The sequence below is a fragment of the Nyctereutes procyonoides genome, unplaced genomic scaffold (assembly GCF_905146905.1).
Source record: "Nyctereutes procyonoides isolate TBG_1078 unplaced genomic scaffold, NYPRO_anot_genome, whole genome shotgun sequence".
In the NCBI taxonomy this organism is placed as follows: Eukaryota; Metazoa; Chordata; class Mammalia; order Carnivora; family Canidae; genus Nyctereutes; species Nyctereutes procyonoides.
In genome coordinates this window covers 11,887,107-11,912,210 of record NW_026575155.1, presented here as the reverse complement: position 1 = coordinate 11,912,210, position 25,104 = coordinate 11,887,107, and the positions used below count along the sequence as shown (strand labels likewise).

General features: G+C 47.3%; 1 protein-coding gene across 3 annotated transcripts in view; it reads left to right on the top strand.

Annotated features, from left to right (window-relative positions):
- The window catches only part of ERG (ETS transcription factor ERG), a 254,753-nt gene that overhangs the window by 59,374 nt on the left and 170,275 nt on the right, over positions 1–25,104 (top strand). For all 3 annotated transcript variants that reach the window (XM_055313619.1, XM_055313618.1, XM_055313617.1), the window contains exons 2-3: positions 15,586–15,687; positions 23,753–23,840. In XM_055313619.1, the coding sequence (XP_055169594.1) occupies positions 23,802–23,840 (39 nt within the window). In that variant the 5' untranslated portion in view covers positions 15,586–15,687; positions 23,753–23,801. The remainder of the gene's footprint in view (positions 1–15,585; positions 15,688–23,752; positions 23,841–25,104) is intronic.

Here is a 25,104-nt window from a genome sequence, read left to right as displayed (position 1 = left end):
GAGTAGTGCAATTGTTGGGTTGTTGGGTAGCTCTATTTTCAGCTTCTTGAGGAACCTCCATACTGTTTTCCAGAGTGGCTACACCAGCTTTCATTCCTACCAACAGTATAAGAGGGTTCCCCTTTCTCTGCATCCTCATCAACATCTGTCCTTTCCTGACTTGTTACTTGTAGCCATTCTGACTGGTGTGAGGTGCAGTATCTTTGACCCAAGGACAGGATGGGGCAGGGTGGGGGTAGAGGAGTGGGTTTGGTGCCAGTCTGGATCACTGGCTGCTCTAGACCATTCTGTCTCTTGGTGCTTATTCATCTGATGCTTCTCAGTCTTGTTGATGTCTTGTCTTTGATGTTGGACCCCCTGCTCACTGCTTTGGCCTTTTCTTATTTTCCCATCTCCTGTTAGAGACCAGGTGGGCTGTTGCTGACTCTTGACCTGATTGGTCCTGACACCTGCCTATTTCCCCCTGGCTTTGTTACAGGTTTTCCTGCCATGGCCAGCCCTCTGCCATGCATATGAAAACCAGTGTCCCTGTTGGCCGAATGAGCTGGACCCAGTCAGGTGCAGCATAGCACATGGCTTTGTTTCCCACACTCACTGCTCAAGTCTGAGACACTTTTCCACCCCCCAGATCCAAGTCTTGCCAGGTGCCAGACTTTCCCCATCACTTCCAGATACTAATTAACAGTCTAATTTTCAAGTATTGAGAGGTTCAGACAAATGTACCAAACAAAAGTCCCTTTCTCATCCATTTTCCAGTCCATGTAAAGATCCTCTGCACTTGGGCTTGTCTCAGAACTGTGATGGCCTCATTGGCTGTCTCCCTGTGTTCCAGCTGTTTCCACTTCTTCCTACACTCCCTCTTCTGTGCCTCCTACCCCACTGATCTTTGCCTCTGGACCCCTAGGGCTGGAGCAGGAAGAGAGGCTATTGACTTATTGTAGTTGAGGTCCAAGCCCTAGCTCTCCTTCATGTGGCGTTGGTGGTGGGGACTTCTGGGCTCCTATAGGGTCATCCGACTACAGCTCTCTGTGGCAACATGGTGCTCCCTGTATTTACCTGCTTGTACCACCCTGTCCCCAGATTCTTCACCCTTGGTACACATCCAGTCTCTTTCTCTCAAGGTTCACTTGCCCTCAGAAGCCCAGCAACCTTCTATGGGCTCCATGGCATGAGAGGACACTCAGGCCATCTTGCCTCGCCCTGGATGGTAGCTCAACACGCTCCCACCATAGCCTTACTTACCTGCCCTCAGGGTGCTCTTCACCTGGGGATCAGGCACCTGTCTCTGTACCCTGGCAGCTTTAAACCTTGAATGGTTCTTCTGAAGCTCACTGATTCAGTGTGGCCATGCTCGTGGATTTCCTCACCCAAGTCCCCATTCCCCGTCCAGGTGGAGTGGAGGAGCTGCTGCACCAGGTGTCTTTTCTCTTCCATGGGCCACTTAAGTGTCTCCGAGTGTCACATGTGGAACTGTGTATGTGCCCTTCTCTTCCCATCCCTTACTGTTGGTAAACGGAATGGGGATACCACATAGAGATCAGCAAACCCTACAAATCAGCATCCTCCCTCTCCGAGTCCAGATTTTAGGGGGGGCTCCCCTAATCCTGTGCATAGGGGAGTGTCAGGCTCCCATCCTGACTGTGCATGAATGTCATGGACCCCCTGATATCAGAGGTCACTGTAACTTCATGTGGGGCCACCTGACATCCCTGGTCTGCCGAGACTTACTTCAACATCATGAGCATCTGATGCTGTCCATTTCTATTATTTCACACTTATGATGGATAGATTCCTTCCAATTCTAAATTATGTGATTTTATTATTCTTGGTTTTACCTTGCAGTTCTAGTAATTTTCCCTGTACCTATAGAGTTTTCTCCATAGGCATGGACTCTGGGATGTGGTGCTCAGCTTCCCCTCAAGAATGCAGGACCTTGTTTTCTCTGATGCTGAGAATGTCTCTGGAAGATGCCTCTTTGGTGCCAGCTGATGTTGCCACCCTGCCCAGGACAATGCCTCTTTCCCAGGGCAGCCCATGACTAATTCATCATAGCAGTAACAGCTCTGCAGGGAGAAGCAGGTCTAGTAGAATAGACATGGCATATGTAGGTAGATTTCTAGCAGTATCTGTATCTGTATCATCTGTATCTCTCTGTCTATATTTTAATGAAATTTATTTTGAAGAATTGACCCACACAACTGTGGTAGTGGCAGGTCTGAAACCTGTAGGAGGGCCAGCAGGCTGAGTACTTAGGTAAGGAAAAATGTCCCACTCTTGAGTCTGGTGCTTATCAGGCAGGCTGGCAAACTGGACACTCAGAAGGATTTTTATTTTTTTATTTTTAATTTTTTAAAAGATTTTATTTATGATAGACATAGAGAGAGAGAGAGAGAGAGGTAGAGACACAGGCAGAGGGAGAGGCAGGCTCCATGCCGGGAGCCCGACGTGGGACTCGATCCCAGGTCTCCAGGATCGCGCCCTGGGCCAAAGGCAGGCGCTAAACTGCTGAGCCATCCAGGGACCCCTCAGAAGGATTTTTATGTTACAGTCTGGGGTTAAGACTTTCTTTCCTGAGAAACCTCAGTCTGTTCTCTTAAGGCCTTCAAGTGATTGGATGAGGCCCACCGATATTAGGGAGAGCAATCTGCTTTAACCTAGAAGTCAGTAAGTTATAGATAGAACCACATCTACAAAATATCACCACAGCAACACCTAGACTAGGGCTGGACACCAGAGCCTCACAGAGAGCTCACCACACAGCAGGAGTTAAAGGCCAGGCCCCATTGAACTTGACTCCCAGCTCTGAGGGATCAGCCCAGCTCCAGAGGGCCCCAGGGGCTCATCTGAGGCCTTTGTCAGGGCTGGATCACAGTTCACCTTTCCCCCTGCCTAGCCCTGCTTCCTCCACCTGCATCCATGTGTGTTGATCCCAAGAGCATGGCTTGTTGAGTGCCCTGTGTGCTTATCTCCAGCTCTGGTTCCACCTCCCTGGGAACCCATCCCACAAAACCAGTTAACTGGCAAAGTCAGGCCACAGCAGTGGACGGTCATTTCCTGTCCTGCCTTTACTGTCGCAGGTGTGTAATTCACCCTTGCTGTAATTCACACTCACCTTTAAATGACCTCTAACAGCAAGAAATATGACGCCAGCGGACAAAGTATTTAAAATTCAGAAATAATCCCCCCAAACTTGTGTTAAGTTCTTTTCCATAAACCATTTAGTGACTAATTAAGTAGTTAACATTTACTGCACTTGCCATGTTCCAAGAACTCTTCGAAGGTCTTTAAATAGCTTATTTAGTCCTCTCAACAGACGTATAAGGTAGCTATTGCTATTGTATCCATTTTATAGACGTGCAGGTGGAGGCAGAGAGGTCAAGTGACTTGCCCAGGGTCACACAGCTTGTCTTCTCACTCGTGATGCTATAAACGTCAAGCAGGAGTGGATGGAGGATACTGATGGGTTTGTCCTGTGTACACACATGCTCAGCCCCAAGGACAGCTGGAGTGTGTTTTCCGGGCCCTGAGCTTCAAGAGGACTGAGAGGAGTGAACTGGTACACAACCAGGGCCTCATTCTTGGCTTCAGAGGGAAGTTCTCCAGAGCAAGTAGCAGGCTGGTGGTGGTAGGAAGGAACAAGAAGACAGTGGTGTTAGAGCAGCTAGCTCCCCTCCCAGATCAGATAATTGGTGTCTGCTCTGATTTCCCATGGAAGGGTCTTGAGTCTTTTTGTTTCGGGAGACTGCCTTTTGGTTCTGTTAGATGCTGGCTGATATGATGGGGTGGAGGGTGGGTGGTGTGATTTCTGGGTCTGCCCCCGGTTTGTCCATGCCATGTCTGAAACAGCAGTGTGGGGAACACCTGCCGCCGCCTGAAATCACATTCTTTTTTTTTTTTTTTAAGATTTTATTTATTTATTTTAAGGGAGAGCGAGTGAGCACACACGCAAGGGACAGGAGCAGGGGGGAAGCAGGCTCCCTGTGGGGAGCCCGATGTGGGACTCTATCCCAGGACCTGGGATCATGACCTGAGCCAAAGGCAGATGCTTCACAGATTGAGCCACCCAGGCGTCCCTGAAATCACATTCTTGAACTTTCAGGAAGGCCGGTTGGGCTGGCCTGAGATTTTAGGAAGTTAATCCAGAGAGGTGATTAATGAAACTTAGCATTTCCGAGATATCTGGTAAACTAAGAGATTCTTTGGAGAATCTAGGAAAAAGCAAAGACTAGCTTGCGTGTACCCATACATGTGGATTTTTGGCTTTGGGACTTAGTTCTGTCTTGTAATTGATCTGACTGAAATGCTGCTCTGCTCTTTTAGGAAAACCTTTCCACTTTCTCCTGGGTTTGTGGGGCTTGACAAAGGGCCCCACGATGGAGGTGACATGCAGAATGCTTCAAGGAAGCTTGACTCCCACTTGCCTTCTCTGCTGGTGCAGCAGGGTGTGGCTTTCCCTCCACTCAGGAGACAGCACCGTCCATGAAATACTAGAAGCTGGGTCTGAATTCCGAGTTTGAGTCCCTGCCCATCCACTCACCAGCTCTGTGATCTTCATAAGCCTCAAGGTCTTTACCAAGAGAACTGAAGATAGTAATAGTCACCTTCCAGGCTCTCTCAATAAATAGGCCCGATGGGGCAGCCCTGGTGGCTCAGCGGTTTAGTGCTGCCTTCAGCCCAGGACGTGATCCTGGAGTCCCGGGATCGAGTCCCATGTCAGGCTCCCTGCATGGAGCCTCCTCCTCCCTCTGCCTCTCTCTCTCTCTTCTCTCTGTCTCTCAAGAATAAATAAATAAAATCTTAAAAAAAATAAATGGGCCCGATGATTGGTGCCCCCAAAGGCCTTGGAGTTTGGGCTGATGAACGAGGCGGTTACTGTCCTGCAGAGGAATGGCAGTGGCCTTGCTGTGTTTTCTGGCTCAGGACGTCTTTGTTTTTTTGGGGTTTTTTTTTTTTTTTTTGCACAAAGACTGAGATGTTCTATCTACATGAGATAAGAAGAGAGAAGCCCCCCTCCCCACTCCTTTTGTTTAGAGTGTCAGCCTGGAAGGTCTGGTTTGGGGATTGCAAAACCCAGCAGATTCCAGAGGGTGAGGCCAGCAAAGAAAAGTGCTGGTACTTAGCTCCTTTCCCGGCAAGAGAAGATTAACAAAATCGCTGAATGAGCTCTGTAAATTGAGCTCACTCATTTGTGAGTGCTGCAAATTGAAAATGTGAAGAGATTGCAGGTGAGAAAAGAACGCTCTAGTGAGAATGGGGAAAATTAACAAGGCAGGAAACCACAAATGTTGGAAAGGATGCGGAGAAAAGGGAACCCTCTTGCACCGTTGGTGGGAATGTGAACTGGGAGCCACTCTGGAAAACTGTGTGGAGGTTCCTCAAAGAGTTAAAAATAGACCTGCCCTACGACCCAGCAATTGCACTGTTAGGGATTTACCCCAAAGATTCAGATGCAATGAAACGCCGGGACACCTGCACCCCGATGTTTCTAGCAGCAATGTCCACAATAGCCAAACTGTGGAAGGAGCCTCGGTGCCCATCGAAAGATGACTGGATAAAGGAGATGTGGTTTATGTATACAATGGAATATTCCTCAGCCATTAGAAACGACAAATACCCACCATTTGCTTCAACGTGGATAGAACTGGAGGGTATTATGCTGAGTGAAGTAAGTCAATCGGAGAAGGACAAACAGTGTATGTTCTCATTCATTTGGGGAATATGAATAATAGTGAAAGGGAATATAAGGGAAGGGAGAAGAAATGTGTGGGAAATACCAGAAAGGGAGACAGAACATAAAGACTCCTAACTCTGGGAAACGAACTAGGGGTGGTGGAAGGGGAGGAGGGCGGGAGGTGGGGGTGAGTGGGTGACGGGCACTGAGGGGGACACTTGACGGGATGAGCACTGGGTGTTATTCTGTATGTTGGTAAATTGAACACCGATAAAAAATTAATTTATATATATATAAAAAAAAGAATGCTCTAACGGGGCTGGTTCAACAGGCAGGTGTGTGGGAGGCCAGAGAGGGTCCTACCTCGGCTTCGGCAGCTCCGTCACCGTGTTCTGTGTAGTGCAGCCCACCCTGGAAGCAGCTTCTGCAGGGGGCCCTGCGCAGGCCGGGGTCGTGGTCCCTGACCAGACGAAGCTGTGGAAACCCCGCTCACCTTGACTGACTTTGTGGGTCAGGCACCCCAGGATGAAACTTCCCATTCTTGGGGCTAAAACAGAACTCCCCATCATTGTCACGACTCTCCTCCTCCTCTTGCTTCTTCGCCATTCTCCCGCCTGCCCCACTTCTGGGCCCAGCTGGCCATCAGGCTCTGGCACTCCCTCGTCCTGCATCCCGTGGCTGCCCAAGCATCACACCCTGGTGGGGCCATAGCAGCAGTGTGTTGCGGACTCTCCCTCTCTCCAGTCAATGCTTCGGTTATCCTCCCAGAAGCCTCTTGTGAAGTTCTGTGCCACAGATGCTCAGAAATCTCCAGAAAAAGGGGTGAGGGCTTGATAGATGATCCTCCTGGGCTCCCCCCGGTGGTCTGTGTCCAACATCTGTGATCCACAGAGTGCTAATCATCCAGCTGGTGTGCCCACCATCTCTCCCGCCTTGGGCCCTCTTGCTTCTCCACTTTTCTGGAACGTGTGCCTGAGAGGCCACCCGATTCTCTCCACACCCCGTCTGAGGCCACTGCCCTGCTCTGAAAGCCTCTCCTCCACGCCTCAGGAGGTGGTAAAGATGGTAAAGACGTTGTTATGCTGTTGATGGAGGCCCAGTCCCACATGGCTCACTCAATCCTCACAGAAAACGTGGCTCCACTGTGCGCCCTGTGTACACGAGGACTGTGCGTAGCTTACTTAGTCCTTCTACCTGGATTACACTCCTCTCGTCTGTAAGAAATCTCTCTCACCTTGTGGTTGCATTTAGGTCCTGCCACCCACCCCAAGCTGAAGCTCTGTCTTCGTCTCCCCTGAGCTATCCCAGTGCTTCTTATGGGAGCCACTACATTGTCCTCTTGTTCTGTATCATAAAACCTGGATCCACAAGCTTACGGTCTTGCAAGGCATGTAGACTCTCCAGGAGTGAGACACACACACCATGGAACTTTCTCATCCTACAAAACCTCAGGGCATGGCTTTGCACATGGGGTGATCGGTTAATTCCTACTGAACGACTTGTTAATGGTGGAGATCATGGAAAATCCTATCTGGAGTGTGTAGCTGTAAAGCGAGAAGTATGTTATAAACCTCACATCGGTGAAGGGCATTTGGGGCGAGGCTCATGACTTCTATGTAACATACGTCTGAGGATTTAAAAAGTTTCACTTCCAAATTGTGTCCGGTACAAATAAGGTGATCTTTATGCCAGGCTCCGAAGCTTGTCAGAAGTCAGTGGAGATGGAACAGCTGGTTTCAGAGCTCCTGCTGGTGAGCTCGTCACTGGTGTACCAAAGTGTTTGAGCAAAGTCAGGGGCACAGACCTACTTTCATGGTGAGTTCAAGGCTTTGTGAAATTCTTTACCCTTAAAGGGTACAAGAGAAACCTTCCCTGTTGGTATTTTGTAGGTATTTTGGGCTTTTTATTTTTTAACAGAGCAATAATGGCAGATAACATAGAGAATTCTGTACATTGTTCAGTTCAGTATTTTTTTCTTCCTCTATGCTGGTTGATTTTTGTTAAGAAAGCTTCTACCCTCTTCCCATCTGCCTCTTCCTACTGTATTCAAAATAAAACATCTGCCTTCTGCAAAGCATCAGGGTGATGCCAACAGGAGGGTTTCACCTAGTAGTGATGATGTGTAATATTCTTTGGGCCCCTGACTCTATTAATGTACATTGTTGTCTTTTTTGGTTCTGTTATGGATTGTCTTGCCACTCAGGAATTTTGCTTTTTTTTGGTTTATAGTATTGAAATGTTAATACGGTATCCATTAATTTAACTAGCAATTAGTGATCTCCATAGACAACCTCAAGAATGATGTGTTATTACCAGTGTTTTGATTTTTCTGTCCTGTGTTAATTTAAAAACACAAAATGGATCTCATTGTTTGCAAAGATGGTATCAATGCCTTTGGCATCTTTAAGATTCGATCCTGTGAGAATATCAAGACAAAAGTCATCATGAAGGTCAGGTTTGTTTCTAAAACAGACTTTGGGATTCTCCTCCCAAAGGTACATGTTGTTAGATGAACTTTCTTAGAAATACATAGTGTCCCTTAACTTGTAGCCCACTTGTCAGCTGTCTGCTGTTATGAAATGACTAAATATTTATGTTTTTCTAGTTGAACTAGGACAAAAAAAAACACAAAAAACCTGGTAAATGTACCTTTAACAGAAGGCTCAGTGTAAAAGGGGAGAGAAGTGGTATTTATAGCTGTTTTCTCTTTCTTGATGTCCCCCGCCCTTCAAATGTAGCCTGTTTTCCTTCAAACGTCTCATTTTTACTGGGACCTTGAGGCAGATCACGGTCCCCAGACTGAGAGGCCGTGGAGCTGTTTTGCTGCTGTGGGTTTGGTCTTGGTGGAAACTGGCAGCCACACCTTCCCCTCCAAGGTCAGCCTGATGCTTTCACATGCGAGGGGCAAGGCTGAGAAGAGGGGACAGGCTCTTCCTTCAAGAGCAGTATGGGCTTTGCAAAAGTCAGTGTGTCTGGGCGGGCTGATGTTTCTCTTCATTCTGTTCTCCCCACGAGGAAAGAATGGAGAAGCAGCCCTGGGGCCGGAGGTCGATGTAGCATCACCAATGGCAAAAGGCTGACCCTAAAGCACAATGAATGAAATGAAATAAACCAAACAACAGCCAACCCAGGGAAACTGAACTGGTAAGAAGCATACGGTTGTGGCCGTTGTGAAGCTCACACGTGATTCATGCAGACCCTTGCTATTTTTTTTTTCCAGTTAAACTGCTCTTAGTTTATTTTGGCGACGTTTCTTTATGATGGGGAGCAAAAGGAGACCCTTCAGGGGACTCTGTAAGATTTCAAGCACTGCCTCACTGAGTTCTAAGTCAGAGCAGGAAACACACATGTGCACACAACCAACAGTGTCGGCCTGAAGGAGACAACGATAAAGGGCATCATTTTGGGCTATTAATGAGCTTCAGGAAGCAGAGAGCTGATATGGAAGTAATTTAGAGCAGCCAGACCGCTCATATTTTCTGGGTTTCGAACTCCATCTCCCTAGCATTTGCCCCTCCCAGAAGCGACTCATCACAGGGACTCAGCTCCTGGGACAGCAGCTGGCTGGGCTGCCTTGCACAAACTGCCTCTGCCATCCTCTTCTTCCTTTAACATAGTCTCAGGCTCCTTTGTCACTTGGCTTCTGGAGCACAGCTGTATGCCAGGGCCGGCTCCTGTGGGCTTCCTAGAGTGATGGTGTGCATCTCCATCCAAGTCTGCATGTAGGCACTGCCGTTGGTTCCATGAGTGTGGCCACGGTGGCAACAGTTCTCCACAGAAATTGCCAAATGCTTCATATCCATTTTCCCTTGGAGAGCTGGTTAAACATCTAACAGAAGGCCACTTCTTCTGCAGCAGTAGGGTCCCACCCACCTGCCAGAGCTGACCCCACCCACATGCTGTGGTGTCTGGCCTCTCCTATGTCTCTGCCAGTGGGGACCACCCTGGTTCCTCTGTCTCAAGAATCTCCAGGTCTACTACTTCACTGGTTCCCTCTATCCTATTCATAAATGTACCATCTTCTTTGCTCATTATCAGTAAACAAAGAACAATAAGCAAAGTGGATCATAAACTTGAGAAGACTTCTTGAGCCCTGATATATCCCAAACTTCTAGCAGTTTCTGAAGCATAGTAGGTACACAACAAGTGTTGGGTGGGTAAAGGCACTGGTGCTTTTTCCTCCAACTTCTCTGCCTTCTTTTCTCTTGGCTGCTCAATTTCTCTTAAAAATAGTTTGCATCTGGAGCACCTGGGTGGCTCAGTTGGTTAAGTGTAGGACTCCTGATTTCAGCTCAGCTCATGATCTTGAGGTCTTGGCATCAAGTCCCTGGGCTCTTCGTTCAGTGAGAGTGCTTGGATTCTCTCTCTCCTGCTCCTACTTCAGCTCATGCCTTCTCTGTCTCAAAAAAAAAAAAAAAAAAAAAAAATCCTGCATTGACTTTCACACATCCTCTCAAGCATCCATTTGGAAACCAGCTTGCTTGACCATTCTGCTGCAACACTGTTAGAGGCCCCCATGAGGTTCTGACATGCCAGATCCAATGCCCGTTCTCAATTCGTATGGTGGGTTGAATGAATTTTTCATGCTTATTCATCCCTCTGCAGATCAGATGCTGTGAACTATTTGTGTCTTACTGGATGTCCTTCTTTGGAGTCCATGATGCAGATCTTTTCTAGCTTTCTAATTTTCACTGCTCCTCCCTGTGATCTTAAATGTTTTATTATTTCCTTCAGTGTCCCAAACAGCTCAGGGGCTGCCCTCAATCATATTCTGCGGTGGGGCATGTCAAACAAGGCAGCGGGCAGTGGGTATTTATTACTGTTCCCTGCAGCCTGGTCTCTCCCACTAGACTCAGCTCATGGGCAAAGCCTGTGCTAGTTACTGCTTAGCTCAGAAACTGGCACGTGTGGGGGCCTCAGTCAATTGCATGTAGGACAGATGGATGGGTGATGGATGCACGACTGAATAAATGAATGGGTTTGAAAAGTGGGTTGAGTTTAGATAATGGAAGGAGATAAATACCAGTGGACCTTCTCCTGAATTACAGAGATGAACCACTCAATATATCTGAGCTCACACCCTGTGCCCTAAGTGGACATGGAGATGAAAGACACTCTCCTTACAGCACACCTTTAAGTACACCTGTTCACCTTCAGACCATTGCTCACCTGTCTCATCCACCTTGCATGCTCTTTGCTCCATTCCTACCTATCGAATACTAACGGCCCATCCCCAACTCCCCCAGAGAGGCCTTGCTATTCAATAGCGCTAGACAGAATTACCTCTTTTGTACCTCTCCCCCTATTCTGCACCTATTTAACTGTAAGTATTATCCTTCCATCAAACCCTGTGTTTATAGAGGGCATGTCCTATGTCATCTCCAGCGCTGGGCACTCAATACATACGTAGGTTGCGATAGGTCTCTCATCTTGATAATCGTTTTTCGTTCTCAAAGTCCTAGATATAGTGTTTATGCAGGGAGGCTTACAGGCTGAGCTAATTTCCAGTGGATCATTTTACTTTAAAGTTAGAACCGTGGAGCATATTCAGCATGTCTGAGTTGGATGCAGATGGTAAATGAGTCGAAACTGACTCTTTTGCTCGTAGGTACTATGGTGTATGGGATGTTTTGTGCCTCCAGGCTTGGGTAAGTCTGCTTTTCCCCACCCTGAGTAGAAACCCAGAGGGTTTCCTTCACGGACTCCCAGACACCCACAGCATGTTAGTTTCGTCCTCAGGCCACCGCCCTTCATAGGCCTGGGGTGCTCCGAGTGTCACACAGAGGGTGGTATCATGTGGCCTTTCTCTATCCGCCTAGAGACATTTCCCGGAAGTCCTCTGGCTCACTTCCCGCTGGATCCAAGCGCCCATCCCTAAACCAGCCAACCAGGGGTGGGAAGGAGGGGTGCGCATGATAGGATTTACCCGTGACGCGGCGCTGGGAAGGAGCAGTGCACCCACAGCTGCGGTTCCTTCTCTAAGGTTTCTTCTCACGGGCAGGGAACGGACAAACTGTGTCCTCCGTGACCGTGGTCGCCGGGACCACGGGGGTGACTACAGCCCTTCTGTCCCCGGCATCTGTCCATCCGTTTCTTCTCACGAAAGGCTGCCGTTCGCTGTGCTGTCGTGGAGGCAGCGCTCCCGGGCATCGAGGTGTGCATCTTCCTGCGAGCCGCCTCCCCGTGGTACACGCGCTGCTGCCGACACAGGGCGGCCAGGAAAATCTGTGTGCGCCGAGTGGCTCCTTGTCCAGCGGTGAGGGGAACAGAGAGGACACGCAGCCCTGAACATGATTATGCTTCTGTTCGTCCACCTGGCACGGCCAAAGCACCCCTCCGCAGACTTGCACCGCCTCCCTCTCACCCGCGATGCCCGTCTCCTACCCATACGACCTCTCTTACCCACAATGCCCGTCCGGTACCACCTCCCTTTTACCCACAACACCTGCCTCGTACCCGCACTGCCTCCCTCTTACCCACAATGCCCGTCTCCTACCCACAAGACCTCTCTCGCCCACAACACCTGCCTCCCTCTTACCCACAATGCCCGTCTCCTACCCACAAGACCTCTCTCGCCCACAACACCTGTTTCCCTCTTACCCACAATGCCCGTCTCCTACCCACAAGACCTCTCTTGCCCACAATGTCCGTCCCGCACCCGTACCGCCTCCCTTTTACCACAATGCCCGTCTCCTACCCACAATACATCTCTCACCAGCAATGCCCATCCCGTACCACTTCCCTTTTACCCACAACGCCCGCCGTGTACCTGCATCTCCTCCGTCTTACCCACAATGCCCGTCTCCTACCCACAAAACCTCTCTCGCCCACAATGCCCGTCCCGCACCCGTACCGCCTCCCTTTTACCACAATGCCCATCTCCTACCCACAATACATCTCTCACCAGCAATGCCCATCCTCACTCCCCTACAATAGCCGCCCCGTCCCACACCGCCTCCCACTCGCCCACAATGCTCCTCTCCTACCCACAATACCTCTCCCCCTGCAACACCCATCCTCACTCCCCCGCAATGGCCGCCCGTCCCGCGCCACCTCCCTCTCACCCACAATGCCCCTCTCCTACCCACAATACCTCTTCCCCCCCCACCCCCCGCAACGGCCGCCCCGTCCCGCACCACCTCCCTCTCACCCACAATGCCCCTCTCCTACCCACAATACCTCCTCCCCCCCACCCCCCGCAACGGCCGCCCCGTCCCGCACCACCTCCCTCTCACCCACAATGCCCCTCTCCTACCCACAATACCTCTTCCCCCCCCCACCCCCCGCAACGGCCGCCCCGTCCCGCACCGCCTCCCTCTCACCCACAATGCGGGTTCCGGTACCCTCGGTACTTCTCTCTTACCCACGGCTTCCGGGTGAGCAAACTGAGGCAGAGAGCGGCTCTGCCAGCTGCTGGTAGGTCAGCTCCGCCCGGAGCTCCCGGTCCAGGGCACTTTCTTTGCCCCAAGGCTGCTTTGGCAAAGGAAGCCTGCCCTTGAGGTGCTCAGAGCTGTTGGCTTTATTGACCCCTCTCCAGTGGCCGCGAACCTTCTCCTGCCTCTGACTGTGGGGAACACGGAGCCTCGGTGAACCCGCGGGTGACGTGCGTCGTGTCCTTGGCTGGGGTGGGGGTGGGGGTGGGGGCGGGGCTGGGGCTGGGGGGGGGGCTCGCGCGGGGGCTCCCGCGGGGGATCACGTGGTTCTGTGGCCTGTGCCTTCTGCAGGACCAGGGGCTGCGGGGCAGGGCTGAGCCGCGTGCTCTCGCGCCAGAGTTCTCAAATGGCTGTGTGTTTTTCGAGTTCTTGAGTCTGGTTTGCATGATTTTCTGGCTTTTTTGCTTTGATTGGTCCAGCTGTTACCTCACGCGGCTGGTAGCGTGCCTTTCCCTGGCAGAGCTGCTCTCCTCGGACTTCATGACATTTTTTTGGATCCTTTGTGGCTTCTCAGCTGTGTTATGGATAATTTATGTTGTCAGATAAGTGCCCTCTGGATAAATGAAATATTAATAACGCCATAATGCTAATTTAAAAATACCCATTGCACATATTTAATAGAATCTTCTCTGGGCTTTACTCTTGTCTTTAAATCGGGTCCAGCAATATTCAGCCATAAATCAAGTTATTCTTTCGGCATGTAGAGGTTTTGGCACTAAAGTATACTCTAGGATGACATAGTATAGTAAATCTTAGCCCACGCTTTTAAAACTCTTATTCCCTTTTCAGCAATTGGAAACTAAATACGATTTTAACCATTTGTCTATGGAAACCATTTAACCAAGTGATAATCAATATCGCCTTTTGGATATAGAGAAAAAAAATTTGGGAACCCCTTTGTTGACTCCAGGTCTGCGCAGCCAGGCAAAGCGTGCTCTAATTCACGGTTACCTTCTCCTCTCCGGCTAAAAATGCCGTCCCTGAGTTAGGCTAACACTGCTCTGTAAGGCTGGGTGCAGAAGTCACCCGTTGCGGTTGAGAGAAGCGCTTTGAAAATATGTTCAGGGGTGGGATCCCTGGGTGGCGCGGCGGTTTGGCGCCTGCCTTTGGCCCAGGGCGCCATCCTGGAGACCCAGGATCGAATCCCACGTCGGGCTCCCCGGTGCATGGAGCCTGCTTCTCCCTCTGCCTGTGTCTCTGCCTCTCTCTCTCTCTCTCTCTCTCTCTCTCTCTGTGTGTGTGACTATCATAAATTAAAAAAAATATATGTTCAGGGGTATAAAATGATTATTGCTTAGTTTTTTTCTGGTTACGAAGAAAATCCCTGAAAGAAGATAACTGAACAAAACAAGACTCCCCCCTAATTCACACTGGAAACTCAAAGCCCGTTTCTGGTAGTGATCTCATGCCCTTCCTTAGAGCTGCTCCCTTCCTTTTAATCTTTCATCCATCTAGGTTTCTTGGTCTTTTTACAATATGGGAATCATATTATACATGTGGATTTGGATTCTACTAGTTTCCCAAGAGTTTATATTTTTCGTATTGTAACACGCTTTGTGGTGACATTGGGCAACTGGATGAACTGTCCCAAAGCACAGGCCCAAAGACTTCAGATGGACTTGGCTGGCACCCCAAGCAGAGTGGGAGGGTCAGCGGGGCTGCGGAAACATTTATAAATACTATTGCCCATTGCAAATATTGATTTTGATGCAATACTTAAGACATTTTCTAGTTTGAAAATATTTTCAACTGAAACAGTTGCCATTTGCAATTTGTCATGTTGTGAGGATTCTGTTAAATGTAATATTTTCGGATTGGATATTTTACTTGGAAAGTTGCATCAGCACAGAAATTCCTGTATCTCAAAAAAAGAGATTGAATTTTAGAACTGTGGCAACAAGCATATTCTAAGGAAGTCTCTCTCTCTCCCTCTCTCTCCCTCCCCCTCCCCTCTCTGCCCCCCCCCCCCCCCATTTCAGCTTGTTCGTGTTCTAATGTTTTTAAAAATACGGATCCTCCTCAACATCTACAAATTAAAAGGGTGGTTTCTTTCCTGGAACTAAAACGACTGTTTAATTACGGTTCTCAAGATGTTTAATAAACCCTATTACTCTTTGTTTTGAGCAGACGAAAGTGCTAAAAGGATGATCTGGGGAAACCATTATTACTAAAGCTGGGGTCTGTAAGGAAAGGAAAACGTTTTCAAAATATTTTCTTTGCAAAAGTATATGTGTGCTTCAGTATGCCAGTTCAGGCTTGGCCTTTGTTTCACTCCTCATTTTTGCTTCATAACGCTGAGCTTCCCTGGAGGAATGTTGCCACTCCCCCCCCCCTTTTATTTAAAGGGAGGATTTTAAGTTCGTTCTCATTTTAGAGTATTTGTTTAAGAAATAGACTTTGTCACTAAACATAGAGTTGATCTTTGGTATTGATATTTTGGGAAAAAACCCCAAGTTTTAATATATTTAAATTCTTTTTCAGTTTGTTTCAAGATCTTTGAAGACCCAAGAAAAGCAGTATTGACCCAAAGCAAGACAAATGACTCATAGAGAAAAAAGATGGTGGGGCCAAGGGCAATTAAAGGTAAAACAAAATCCCAGATAACCCTGTCTCTCCTTTAACATCTTGAATATTTGATATTTGTGTTCCCAAACCTCCCAAGACCTTTTGTTGTGCTGGGAGGTGGGTAAGGGGTTTGTGAAATAGGTGACGAGGATTGAAGGTTATACTTATGGTGAAAAAACAAAAACCAAAGACCTCTCCGTGGACCATTTGGTATATGTTGAGGGATTGTGTTGGTTCCACTGATTGTCTCCCCTAAGTAAGATGCCCCGAGCCCAGGAATGCCTCCCAGCCCCTGACACTGACACGGGAGTGTTGGTTATGTCACTGCCTTCCAAGTATAGACCTTGTTACCACTCCTTTCTTTATTGCCTTCGGCCCTGGTCTGCTCCTTCCAGAAGGACCAGAGGCCAAGGGCAGTGTCTATGGATATTTATACTTTGTTAATTACATTTTCCTATTATATTACAAAGTTTAGGTTACGGCTATTTTATAGTTATCTCACCGGAATTCAGTGGAAGCCTCATTTCAAGAGGCACACACAGGGAATTGGTTTCTGTCTTCATTAGTTAGGCAAAAAAAAAAAAAAAAAAAAAGAAGAAGAAAAAAAAGGTGGAGGATATCATCCCTTTATCTGCAAAATACACCCCTTAGCTGTTGGAAAACCATCAATCTTCTCTCAGAAAAGCATTTCAGTGGTTAGAAGAGGTTATGATGGGGCTTATACAGATAGCACTCATTCAGGCCACAGAACTTATAAAAGTCTCTCTTTTGCCAAAATGAAGCCAGGAGTGATTAGTGGGTGGGACAATAATACATGGGGCCTGGTACATTCCTTGAACAGAGTTGATGTCTAGTAAGAAAGGGTGCAAATAAATTGGATGTGATTCCTGAGGCACACCCTTCCCCCTACCCTCCAAATCAGGCCACTAGTCTTTGTCAATTGAAATATTGAGCAAGTTCCTTAATAAAAGTATATTCATTTTCCAGAGCAGCTGTAACAAAGTACTGCAGACTGAGGGTTCAGACAACACAAATAGGTTCACAGTTCTGGAGGCTGGATGTCTGAGGTCAGGGTGTGGGCAGAGTTGGTTTTTGTGAGGCCATGAGAGAGAGACTCTGTCTCAGGCTTCTCTCCTTGGTTTGTGATGGCCATCTTCTTCCCATGTCTTCATATCAATCTGCCCTCTGTGAGTAAGGACACCAGTCATACTGGATTAGGGTACACCCTGTGACCTCACTGTAATTTGATAATTTCTATAAAGACCCTATGCCCTGTAAGAACGCTTTCTGAGCTGCTGGGGGTGAGGATCCCCAACCCGCGAAGTGTTGGAGATCTATAGTGTTCAACTCTTTGCAATAGGTATTTGTAGTTATTTGGAATGAAGCCATATCCTATTGAAGAAACTCTATTTCGTCTTTGTAGATAATGTTGAAGGTACATTTAGTTGACTCTTCCACCTCCCACTGGCCTCTCTTGCCTACTTCAGGTATGCAGGCACCAGGGCTAGGACTAGGGTAGGCCTGAGAGGGAGTGCTTCCCATTCCTTTAGGGGGAAGGGTGCTTATGCTCTTGGCAGGAATCAGACCTGTGCAGTTCTTATGGTAGGCTTAGGCTTTGCTGGTAAAAGACTGGCATGCTTGATCCCTACTCATCAAGAGCAGTATGCTTGATGACCAGCTCATTGGATTAATGGATTTGTTATCGTGGGTTTGCTTAGAGCCATTTTGCCTGAAATATTTTTACTTCATGAAAACTAGTTAGCTTAAAATTAAACATCTACTATTTAAATTTAAATTAAGGATATCTTTAGTTAATTGACAAAGGTCTCTTATGAATTTATTTATTGAGAATTATTTTTCTCAAAGGTTGCCAACACTTTGTACGGTATTGAATTTTTGCTTTCTTAATCATAGTGACTAACACTTATTAAGTGCTTGCTGTATGCCTAGCACCACAAGAGGTTTCTTAGGCATAATTTAGTGTAATCTTCACAAAATCTAATGGAGTCAGCTGGGGAGAGAGCCAGATAGTGGTCTCACTCAGGTACTAACCAGTTGGAACAGACACTGGCCAAACCTTGTGTTCATACCTGTGTGAACCACTGACCATCAGTTTGGAGGTAGATAACTGAGGAATTTGTCTCCCTCCTGACATCAGGTATATAGTGTCTCATGAACCAGTTTTCCAGGTCTCCAACCCTGCTGGGTAGCCTACAATTTAATTCAGTTCTGACGCTACCTGGAATTAGCATTCGGACCCCACAGGTTAAGGGCTCAGTCCCACAAGACTGACCTCCTTCATCCACTTCAGACACCAATTCAAAGTATCCAGTCTCTCCCCAGATTACGTACACTTCTGTCCAACGTGGCTGCAGAGTTGGGGATTCCCACATCCTCCTCCATGACTTAGTAATTTGCTAGAAGGACACAGAAGTCAGGAAAATGCTGTACTCACTACTTCAGGTTTTTTTAAAAGATGGAGGTAAACAGATGAATAGAGAGGTTCATAGGTGAGCTCTAGAAGGTTCCTGAGCCCAGGTGCTTCTGCCCCCATGGAGGTGGGGTGTGCCACTTTCTTGGCACATGGGTGTCTCCAACTTGGAAGCTTTGACTCCTGTCATTCAGGGATTTTTTTTTTAAAGGTTTCATCACACAGGAGTATTGATTATGAACTCAATCTCCAGTCCTTGTCCCCCTTCCAGAGGATGGGGTGGGGCCAAAACTTCAGGCTTCTCATCTAAGTGTGTGGTCTTTCTGAGATCACCGTGAAGCTGGGGACCCCCCAGGGGTCACTTCATTAGAATAAGAGATGATTCTGTTGCTCTTCTCACTCAGGAAAATCCAGTGATTTTTAAGAGCTCTGTGCCAGGAACTGGGACAGAGACCAAATATCTTTTTTATTATACCAGTTATATTATCCCCATTTTACAGATGTGTAATTATAGTTCCTAAAGGGTGAGGTGGCCTTTTCTAGGTCTCTGAGGAAGAAAATGAGACCCTGCACCTCCAACTCAGATGCAGCACTGCCTCACCAGAGAGCCTGCCCCGATACCATCCAGGACCACTCTTGCCCTCCTCAACTGCACCCATCCAGCATTCCATACCATACCTGGGGGTACCTGGGAGCCCACAGCTCCTGTCCAAACTGGCCTGAGCATCTTTGGGGTCTACACAGGCCTCTTTCCTGGGGTCCATCTTGTTTGGCAGAGTCTGTGTGTTCCCCCAAGCTGCAAGCATGGCCAGCAAGGCAGCTGTTTGGTGGGGCATGGCCATGTGGACTGGGGTGCCCACTTGACTCTGGGGGGGGGGCACCTTGCATATGGACAGGCTTGGGTTGGGAAGAGAAGGAACAGTAGGACCGCTCCATTTCTAATTCTTGCTCCAACCCTACAAATATTCCTGTCTTTTCTTAGCCATTTTTTTTCAGCATTTCCTCCCTAATTATGAAATCCTTATTTTCATTTTGGTACTGTGTCAGTCCACACTTGATGCAATTATGGCTAAAATAACTCAAAGTATTTGTTTTGTTTAATAAGACGTTGGTATTTTTAAAAAAAGGATGAAGAAGGGAGACAAGTAGAATTCTGTTGAATGTCAATGTATTTTATTTTTTAAGATGCCTGATGATGAAATAATGCTAGGTCATGAAACACAAAGTTGTAAACATACACATTACCAAATGAATTTATCACAAGAAAAAAATATTAAAGAAAGGGCTTTTGGACAACACAGATTCGAGTTCTCTAAGAGTTCCAAGCCAGGTAAAATAGGAAATGGAAGAGTTCTCACAGTGATATAAAACCAAATGTCATTCATCAATTAAATATTTGAAAAATGATCGTTAGAAACACAAATGTAAATTAGAAGTGCTCTTAGGAAATCCATAAAATTCCTCCCAAGGGGCAGAAAGGAATAGGCACATGAATGGCTATAGAAACAGTCAAGGATATTTGTGGGGAAGGGGGCACGCTAAGTGGTAGAACTTTCATCCTCTGGGTCTTGAGGTGCTTTGCTTTTTTGCTAATCTGGTTTGCAAGGTAGGGATACCATTCACAATGAATGATAAATTCCTCTGATGATGGTGATCCTGCTGGTGGTTGTGGATTAGGGTCATATACCTTGGTTCCTTAATGTGAGGAGCTAGGGGGAGGTTTGTTTCCTGCTGTCCTGCTAGCCCAGGTGCCTCTTGTTCTTCAAGGCTCCCTGGTGGCACCTCCTTGGCTCTCCTTATGTGTCAAATCTAGCCCTCCTCTCTCTCTGACCTGCATTTGGCACCTCTTGATATCTGTGTGAATTATTTTCCCATCCCTTGAGGGGTGGTGTGGTGTTGCATCTGGAATCTATATTTTCCCTTCCCTGCCATTTTATCTTTGATATATTGTAAGTACCCAAAGCTTCCCCATAAAAGGTGGGAGACACAAACAGTTGTTTCTTAAATTTATCTTTTGGTTCACAGCTGGAATGGCTGCTGTAACTGTAACTGCTGTGACATTTCTGTTGTCTTGGACATCCAGAAAATTGATTCCATTTCATATTTGAAATCCCCAGAAAGCCGGCAGGGTTCCCCTCTGTGAAATGGGAATTCAGCTGTTCTAGGAAGGGCTCTGAGAATCTCAGACTCTTGTGGTAGCAGTGTCTTGGTTATTCTTCAGTGTCCAAACTTATTTTGAGGGGAAGACCAGGGTTTGAGGTCATGTCTCTTAGCTGGATGAAAATTATATGATTGTGTTGGGATGAAGTTTGCTTCTTTTGAAGCCACTGTTTGATTCTCCTTTTATCTCTCTGGGTGGAGAATTTTTAAGGGGGATCTTGATAACCTAGTTATTCGAGGCTAATTGTGTGTATTAGCAATTTACTGTTACAAAAAAGCTGTGTAACAACCACCCCACATCTCAGTGTTTTAAAACAAGAACCATTTATTAGCTTATGAGCCTGTGGGTTGACCATTCCAGTTGACTTGGCTGGTCAGTTTTGATCTTGAAGTTTCCCTCCCATACCTGGGGTTTGGTTGTCTGTCTAGAGTAGACTTGACTGGGAAGACTGGATGACTCCGCTGTGTTCCACATGCCTCTCACCCTCCAGCATGGTATCCTGGCATGCTCCCATGGTGGTGGAAGGTTGCAAGTGGAAACAATTCATGCCTTTTGAGGCTTTAGCTAGCAACCAGCACACTGTCCTGCTGCTGCATTCTGTTGTCTGAAGGAAGTCACGTGGACAGCTCTAAAACAAGGATTAGGGAAGCAAATTTGACTTCTTTAGTGAGAGAACCACAAAGTCACATGGCAAAAGGCACAGACACAAGGAAGAGAGGGGAATTGGAAACGTCACTGTAGTATACCATGGTGTGACAGAGAACCATAAGCTACTCTACCTTTTCTAGGTTCTAGAACATTTCCAGGGTTTACAAGTTATCTAGCTGTGTAATAAACCATCCCTGAACCTAGTAGTTTAAAACAATATTTATTATTTCTCATGATTCTGTGGGCTTCCTGGACTCAGCTGGTTAGTTCTGCTTTCCTGATGTCAGGAGGGGGTGCGGCCATCTGAGAGATGACATTCTAGAACATCCAGGAAGGCTCCCTTATGGCTCTGGCATAAAGTGCTCACTGTCACCTGCACACCCACGTTGGGCCTTGGCCACAGGACTGTGCTGCTTGAGGTATGGGAACTGGGTTCCCAGAGGCAAGAAGAGGAATCTTCTGAATCTGTTAAGACCTGGGCTCAGGACCCTCAGAATATTCCTTCTGCTGATTCAGTGAGAGGGGACAAGCTTCAGCTCTTGGCATGAGCAGCAGCATGTGTGCGCAGAGAAGGAGGAATTGTGTAGGGTGAGCTGCCCCAGGGGGATACCAAAACATGTTGAAAGAATGGTCTACTCCTGAGCATGTGGTCATGCAATGGGAAGCCTTCCTTTCATTGAGAGGACTCGAGGAGGGGCCTCTGTCAGGCTGAAGGGCCTTGGGAACAGAGTGTTGTTTTCCTGGGGGTAACTACTGCTCCCCGGGAGATGGTCTTGAGGGACTTGAAGGTTCCTGGGTCAGAGGAGCAAGCTTCAAGAGAGCTTTAACCAGGCTTCCATCGTCTCCCAGCCTCTGTTGTCACCAGCACACCAGGACTGTGGGTCCCCTTAAATAGCCCATTTCAGTTTCAAGATTGTGCTTTGTTCCTTTGGCTTTCTTAGCAACTATTATCCCAAAAAAGGACTTGCTTTAGGCTTAGAGAGGAACACTGCCTACTTTCTAAGATCAACAAAATTGGCTGTATTAAAAAGTATTGCCTAAATTTCCATGTTTGTTGTCTCCTTGTCCAGCCAGACTTCCCCAGATCTGGGATGGCTTCATGGAGCCCTTTTGGGAGATAGGCCTGGAGGTGGAGGCCTCCCACGAGAAGCCCATCTTTGTTGGAAGTGGATGTGATTGCACCTTGAAAGGGTCAGAAAGGCAGAACACAGATGTAGTTGGGGCTCTAGTGAATGCTTTTGCATATCCTTGGAATAATGATGTCAATGGTAGACTTGAGAGGCAGCTTTGGTGGGTATTGTCCTATAAACTGTTGGTTTTTTTTTTTAACTGTTGATTTTTATTTATTTTTTTTAAATATCTTATTTATTTATTCATAGAGATGCAGAGAGAGATGCAGAGACACAGGCAGAGGGAGAAGCAGGCTCCATGCAGAGAGTCTGACGTGGGACTCGATCCAGGGTCTCCAGGATCACGCCCTGGGCTGCAGGCGACGCTAAACCGCTGTGCCACTGGGGCTGCCCTAAACTGTTGATTTTTATTTGGCATTTTACTACTGCGAAGAGTCATAGGCCTGATTTACAAAGATGAAGACGACAACAACAAAATGACAATTGAGAGCAAATAGTGATGGCACTTAAAAATATAATTTGAAAGACGGGTTTTCAGTGCCAGGAAACAGTGTATGGCTAAGATGTTCAGAGAACCAAAGCCTGGGTGGGGCATGGTTCCTGGAGCTACGAGCCCTGAGGGAGGATCCCCAGGACAGGAAGGATCATGGCAGGGTCCAGCTATGGCCGGAATGGTTGCCAAATAGGGAGAGAGTGTGGAGTGGGTGGTGGGAAGGTGTGGGGAAGAGACACTCCAGCCCTCTTTCCTCCTGCTCCCTCATCTCCAGATGGTGTCACATTGACCAAAACATGATGGGGGCCAGAAGCTAGGGATCCCTGCCAAGGCAGCCTATGGGGGTCAGCCTGGGGGGCATGGGACAGAGAAGGAGGCTGTGGAGAGTGGCTCTGGGGATACGGAGGGGCAGAGGGACAGTAGCCAGAACTCATTGGTTTCTAATCTGAGTAAAGCAATACATTGGATGAAGTATTGATCCCTAGAGTATGGACACCTCAAAATTTAATTTGTTTAAATTAATTTTTAAAATGAATTCACATATCATCCAAATAGGGTGAAACCTGTTCATCATGTCAAACTGAAATTTCTTAGTGGCCTTGGAGTCAGGCCAATCTGACTTGAATCCTGTCTCTGTTGCTTATTAATTCCAAAAAATCAGTGGCCCTCCTGGGTCTCCGACTGGGTGATGGGGATGCTAACTTTGAGTGGTGGTCAGGATTAAGTGAGAACATGCTGTGGAGCCCTTGGTCCAGGGACTGGACACTAGGCACGTGATTACTGGCGGCTGTGCTCTATATTAAGAGCTTAATTGTGAAACTTAAGAAGATGTGTAGATGGCAGTAGTTTTGGTGGGAACTAAGAGAAGCCAGTTCTCTCAATATACTAGGAAATGTCTCATTTTTTGTTTATTTCTTCCTTTAAATGATCACTCACAGACGCTGCCCACGTAAAATGACGTGTGTGAGCTGCCTGTGATGTGGGTTTGCTTAGGCTTGTCAGACCGGTGTCTGATGGGGACTTAAAGTAAGTGACATTCCCAACAGAACCCAAGTGGACCTTCTTTCTAGTCCTTTCATTTGCATGCCCAAAAGATGCTTGCGGGCAAAGACATTCAGTGTAAAGCTATGATTCTTTTCCTCTTGGTGTGTTGCCTTGGGGTCCTAATGGAAAACAAAACATAGAAATGTGATTGTTGATTGCCCCTTTTTGTCTCCCAGCTGTCTCTGGTTCTGAGTGGATGGTGAGTGAGCTGACCTGCTGAAGGACATGGTTCAGACTGTCCCAGACCCAGCAGCTCATATCAAGGTAGGTCTCACCTTGGCTGGGAAGCTGCATGGGCTTCCTTCTTGGCTGGATGTTTGTGGGTGCCTACCCACGTCTCAGTGAATGCAGGGGGCAGCCAGCCTCAGCCATGAGCTAAGAAAATGCTTTTCACAATATTCAGTGGTTGAAAAAAATCAAAGAATAATATTTCATAACACGTGTAAATTACATGAGATTTATATTTCATTGTCCATAAAGAAGGTTTTACTGGAACACAGCCACACTCCCTTCATTTCCACACCGTCTGTGGCTGTTTTTGTGCTCTGATGGCAGAGGTGAGTGGTGGTGACAAACACCGTGTCGTCCACAAAGCTGAAAATCTCTATGGTCTGGCCTTTTGTAGAGGATCGCTGACCCCTGAATTAATGGATAAGCCACATCAAGATTCTTCGGACTTCTGTTTTAATTTCACCCCGTTTACACTTGCCTGGAGTTCCCTGGGAAGGCCCTGGAGGCTGAGCACTCACACTTCCCATGCTCAGAGGTGGTTTTACCTGGGCATGCCTGCACGTCAGCAGCCGTCAGGTCACACCTGTTCCAGCTGCTCTCTTGTGGCACTTCCTCTGGAGGTGGGCAACGAGGAAGTGAGACTTGAGCCACTCAGAGTCCCTGAGAGGAAGCCAGCTGTTTGTGCCAACACTGTAGTACACGTGGGTATAGCCACAGGAGGAAGTGAAGTGATGGTTTTAGTAATTTAACCCAAATAAAAGTTTCAGGAAATACTGGGGCTTGAGCTACATTACCCAGATAGGCTGTCTACACCTGTAGTAGTTAGTTCAGCTGTCTACACTGGCCCAAATCATTCACCACCTTGCCAGTTCTTCATGTTCCCCGTATAAGTTCATTATCCCTAAGTGGCCTAGTAGGTTTTACTAATCTATATCCTTTGCCTAAAACATTTATTGAACATGCAAAGTGGCTTGTAATTGAACGGCTAAATAAATATAATTTTTCAAAAATTATATGATATTTTTTGGCTAAAATATAAAATGCCCTCCCACATCACACACACACACACACACACACACAGATGCACACATGCACATTGTAAAAGCAGTACATCTGGGAGCATTATGTACCATGTCTCATTCACATTTGTACACATTCCAAAATGAATTTAGAGGTAACGCGTTCAGGGCATTAAACTTTGTGGGTGCTCCCAAAGTGCCAAAAGGAGGGGCTGCCCAAGGAGTGTTAAGGGTTCTGGATTTCATTCGGAGATGGGGAGGAGCAGATCTTTGTGGGG